The 4,940-nt window shown below is 53.1% G+C and overlaps 2 protein-coding genes across 2 annotated transcripts in view; one reads left to right on the plus strand and one right to left on the minus strand.

The window, feature by feature from the left end:
- The window catches only part of ACA1_242180 (WW domain containing protein), a gene marked incomplete at both ends in the record, with an annotated part of 2,708 nt that extends 1,234 nt beyond the window's left edge, over positions 1-1,474 (minus strand). Inside the window, 7 exons of the mRNA XM_004335345.1 lie at positions 108-214; positions 290-346; positions 463-525; positions 609-770; positions 895-1,001; positions 1,077-1,184; positions 1,458-1,474. Of these exons, the coding sequence (XP_004335393.1) occupies positions 108-214; positions 290-346; positions 463-525; positions 609-770; positions 895-1,001; positions 1,077-1,184; positions 1,458-1,474 (621 nt within the window). The remainder of the gene's footprint in view (positions 1-107; positions 215-289; positions 347-462; positions 526-608; positions 771-894; positions 1,002-1,076; positions 1,185-1,457) is intronic.
- A 968-nt stretch (positions 1,475-2,442) lies between these two features.
- Positions 2,443-4,940, plus strand: part of ACA1_242390 (SacI domain containing protein) — a gene marked incomplete at both ends in the record, with an annotated part of 8,904 nt that continues 6,406 nt past the window's right edge. The window contains 10 exons of the mRNA XM_004335346.1: positions 2,443-2,485; positions 2,580-2,679; positions 3,075-3,167; positions 3,285-3,398; positions 3,645-3,730; positions 3,822-3,964; positions 4,248-4,327; positions 4,433-4,508; positions 4,593-4,768; positions 4,851-4,931. Of these exons, the coding sequence (XP_004335394.1) occupies positions 2,443-2,485; positions 2,580-2,679; positions 3,075-3,167; positions 3,285-3,398; positions 3,645-3,730; positions 3,822-3,964; positions 4,248-4,327; positions 4,433-4,508; positions 4,593-4,768; positions 4,851-4,931 (992 nt within the window). The remainder of the gene's footprint in view (positions 2,486-2,579; positions 2,680-3,074; positions 3,168-3,284; positions 3,399-3,644; positions 3,731-3,821; positions 3,965-4,247; positions 4,328-4,432; positions 4,509-4,592; positions 4,769-4,850; positions 4,932-4,940) is intronic.

Raw genomic sequence — 4,940 nt, forward strand, 5'->3', positions numbered from 1 at the left:
AAAGAAGGCACGAGGAATGTATGAGGAATGCGGTGGAGAGACTGGAATGTGTGAGGAATGTGGTCCGTACGGGGTGAGGTGTTGATGTCGTCCTGGGTGTGCAGCACGGGGAGGGGCGGCGGGATGTTGTTGCTCTGCGCGAAGCCGCCGCCCTTGCCCAGGGCCACGGTGTGGCGGTTGCCCGAAGACGGCGCCCCGTTGCGCACCATGACGCCTGCATTGATAACAATCATTGTGAACCCAATCAAACATATTGTGGCGACAGGGACAAAACATAAGCGTCGCGTACTCTTTGGTCGTGGCGGAATGCTGACCGGCGAAGCGGGTTCGTCGACGGTGATCGTCACTTGACGGAGGTGGGAATGCGGTGAGCTAAGTACACGACGACACCACGCGACGCGACACGACACGCACGACACGCACGACACGCACGACACACATGATGGGAGCCCGAGGCTGTACCCCGGGGTCGAGGAGGCACGACGACGGATTCGTCGCTGCCCAGGCTCGGGGGAGGAGGCGCGGCTGCTGTCGATGATGGGAAGGGGGTCGTCAGCAAAAGACACACATTAAGGCGGTGCAAGCCTGACTTGAGAGAGCGCGCGAACCCTGTTGGCTGCCGGAGCCGGGCTTGACCCACGAGCTCTGGCCGGTGGCGCTGTTGACGTAGTAGGTTAGCCCGCTCTTGAGGTCCACCACTTCGTTCCATTGGCCGCCGTTGGCCGCCGCGCCTCCTCCGCTCTCGGGCACGATCACCAGCGGCGTAACACCTGCGCACACATCAAACACATAAATAAATAAATAAATAAACAAATAGCAAATAACAAGGGTTGGTTTTTTAAAAGAAATGTATAAATAAAATAATGTGAGCAATGAAAGGGAAGTGAATAGTACCGGGTGGGGCCTCCCAGACGGTCTGTTGGGTCGAGGGATTGTAGAAATAGGGCCGGCCGCGGCTGGCATCGAATAGTTCCCACCACTCGTTCTTGGGTGTCGCTTGCCTGTTGCGTTGGTGTGGCGCCACCCATTGAGACTTATGCTCTAAATAACAAAAAAATAAAAAAAGTAGAGCGTACTGTTGAAGCTCGGGTGGCGTGGTCCAGGTGGTCTCGCCGGTGTGCGAGTTGTAGTAGTAGGCCTGGCCCGACGCCTCGTCCTTGAGCTCCTGCCAGCCCGCCCCTCGACTTAAAAAAAAGGGAGAAGCGTCTCCCCAATTAATTAGAATACCAAAAAAAGTAATAAGTACAGAATTAATTTCTTGTATTTAATAATTTGACACCCTCCATATTTTAAAGCATAAATAGGTGGGGGGGGGGAGAACGAAAAGACACACACAATGCTATGTGCACGCGCGACTTGAAAGAACGAAATTGGGGGGGGGAAGGAACGAAGCCACACGCTCGATCGGAAGATGAGGCCGGAGGTAAAAGAGATGAGGAGGTGAAGGACCCGCGTACCTTGTGGGGCTGCTCATTGCTTGACTTGTTGCAACCTAAAAAATCTGTTCGCCCAATCAAAGAATCTTTCCTGGCTGCGCGAGGCTGGGGCACACGGAGCCAAAAAGGCGTAACGCACAAGACAGGTGGCGTTGGATACCAATGAGCCGTTCGTGCCGCGCCATGGCGGGAATTTGAGTTATCCTGTTGGTTGCCTGACGCCCATCAGCACGTGCCAGCTGCCCGGGCAGTTCACTCTTTGAGCTCAGGCCACGCACACCACAGGCTAGGTGCCTGTGATTGTGATGGTACTCTGTTTGTCCTCTGTGGAAGCCCAGCTGATCAGCTCCACCTCCACAGAGGACGCTGCATTGAATGTGACCACAATGAACTCTGTCTTGGCAGGTGGAAAAGGAGTTTGCAGTTTCTGCTGTGGCTAATTTATTTCCTTTTTATTTCGTTTTCGAAAACGCAACAGAGCAAGAGGAAGAGGTAGATGTTGGCGATCTTCAACGTCAGGCGCACGGTGTTGGACGTCTAAACAGCTGCACATCTTCAGCAATTGCCGCATTTCCGATCGTCGAGAATCGCACATCGAAATGCAGGGATTGCAAAATTTTCAATTTGGGAAGAAGGCGGCATTGATGAACTCATCTCCTTCGACGCTCTACAACACTTCGACGAACACGAGCACACAACCATCTTCATCTAATGGAGAAGGAAAGGCAGCGCTACACAATTCCTCCTCGAATGTCCTCACAACGACGAAGAAGGCCAGCAGCACGGGCAAGAAAGGAGTAGACGAGGATTTTTCCTCTTCATCTGGCGAGTGGAACACCACCGGTGCAGGCGGGCGTCGGTTGGGGCTGGGCCATCTCATCGTCGAATCGGTTCAGGGCGAATGGGTACTTGTTCAATCTTGATTTTGCTCAATTTATTTAAATTATTCTTTTTAATCTGAATAAACATTATTCTTTTGGTGCAGTTCATCGTCTCTACGCTCTCTATGCGGAAGGACACTACGATCTTGGCCGTGCATCCAGAGACAGGTACGCACAGCTCGGTCAGGTGATGCCTGGCCGGTGGTTCACTTTCTCACCACTTTCTCACCTCCTCGCTCGCTGCTCTGTTCTCTGTGCACAGGCGCCCTCCAATTTGCTGCCGTGAAGGGCAAGGACATCTTTCTCAACGAGAGCGAGGCAGTGGCCTACCTGAAGGCCAACTACCAGCTGAAGAACGCCACGTACGTGCTGTTCACTCCCTCCTCGATTATCGCGGGATAGTCCCACTTGAGTGATCTCTCTTGAGCCCATGATCCCGATCCTCTTCATCATACCACGCACGTGTTCTATATTTATATTTATGTTCTATATTTATTCTCTATTTATATTTATGTTTAGTCTTTGAAAGGCGATGTTCCTCACCTGATCTGATCCACGCACGCACGCACGCACTGTGTTCAAATAGGCGAGCCGAAGCGCTTCTGGGTTATGTGTGCCTGCAGTCTGTCGGTGCTGCCTGGCTGGTCGTGGCCACAAAGGTTGAGCGCGCGCTCTCTCTCTCTTTACACTGCCGGCCGAGTCGTGCCCGTGTGCTCACATCGAGAATTGTCAATCTATGCACCGCCCAGGTGCGAAGGGACATGACGCTGCCCGGAGGCCATGGCGTGTTCACAATCATGGAGGCCAAATGGATGAAGATGGATCTCAACTACCTGGGCTCACCCAACAAGTACGGCGTCAATTGCTTCTTTGTCATGAGCCAAGATGACACGAGCGCGCGCGTTCAATATTGATGTCGCTCGCTCGCTCGCTCGCGAGCTGTTCTTCTTCTTCCCCGTTATAACAGGGTTGAAGCCAGGAACATGGAGGTCATGCAGGACTTCCCACTCGAGGGCCTCCACTTCTATTGCGACACCTTCGACATCACCAGACCCTATCCCTCGGCCTATCCCGTCGACCAGTACGCTGCGGAACCGCCTCTCCCGAGTTCTCTCTTGACCCGGCATTGTGTGTGTGTGTGTGTGTGTGTTGTGTGTGTTGTGTGTGTTGTGTGTTCTCAGTATTTTTGACTATTGCTTCATTCCAGGTATTGCGAAGAATATGTGTGGAATGAGTGGCTAGCATCTCCATTTCAACGGTTCTTCTCTCCGCCTTTCAGTTCTTCAGCCCAGGTTTATCGCCTTTTCTTCTAATTACTGGACCGCAGGGAGGGACTTCGCATGTGGTGTGTGGTCATGCTCCAGGGCGTGGCGTTGACCAAGACGATCCCTGTGGCATCTCACAAACCAGCCTGTATGTACCTTCAGAACACAACACTGCTTTCGCGCCGCGGCTCCTTCGTTTGTTGCATGCTGACACCGACACTTGCTCTCGGTGTTCGCAGTGCACCTTGGAGTGCTCACGCGAAAGAGTACCATCAACGCCGGCACTCGGTACTACGCCCGTGGGCTCAACAAAGCCGGCGGGCCCGGTAACGAATCGGAATGCGAGTTGCTGATGTGGACCAACGCAGCCCACTCGGACCTGGTATGTACTCTGTTCCCTCGGCTACTGCACCGTTGTCCCCGACCAGTAGTTGATCACCAAGCGTCAATTGTGTCTCCCTAGATCAACTGGCGCGCGTTTTTGTGGCGGCGAGGCACAGTGCCCATCTGGTGGCGATCAGAGATGAAATCCGTACGTGTCCATTCATTTGCTGACCACTTGCATGATAGTATAGAAAAGTATAGAAAAGTATAGTATAGTATAGTATAGTATAGTATAGTATAGTATGTAAAAACGTAAAAGTTAAAGCGTACTGTTTCTGTAGGTTGGCGAATCGCGCGTGGTGGTTGAGGCGGAGCACCCGTTCAAGGGCTCGGACAAATACTACGCTCGCCTCCTGCGAAGGTACGCCACTTCTTCCTTGTGTTCCTCATGCGACTCCACAACCTTGCTTGCCCTGTTGCCCTGGTGCGTCATGCTAAACGCGACTTCGTCCCCCCCAATAACTAGGTATGGGCCGCATCCATTCACCATATGCAACATGTTGCGAATCGGTGCCATGCACGAAGAATCCACGCTTACCGAGGTGAGTGAGTCAGCCCTCGTCCTGGTCTGGTGTGCGCACCTGATGAACTGATGACCGCCGTTCGTTCTTTATATGGAACTCCAGTTTTTCGAACGATCACTGGACGAGGTGAAGAAGATCATGCCCCTCGATGTCAAGATGATCAAGTTCGACTGGCATCACAACCTGAAGCAAATGGGCTCACAAAAGGCCATCGAAACTCTATGGACCCTGCTGCGCTCCTCTGTACAGAACGTGGGGCTGAGCTGTGGCCAGATCAGGTAATCGCTGACCTCGAGGCCTTGGTGCCCAAGCACAGTGTAATTCCTGACATTCTTGCGGTTCTTTGCATTGTCATTGTAGTCTGGTGGACGTGCGCGACGGCGAGAATGCGGATGACGACGACGGCGGATCCGAGGAGGGAGAGCTCCACGGGTCGCGAGAGTACGTCTC

The sequence above is a fragment of the Acanthamoeba castellanii genome, assembly GCF_000313135.1.
Source record: "Acanthamoeba castellanii str. Neff unplaced genomic scaffold scf7180000084763, whole genome shotgun sequence".
NCBI classification, from domain to species: Eukaryota; Discosea; order Longamoebia; family Acanthamoebidae; genus Acanthamoeba; species Acanthamoeba castellanii.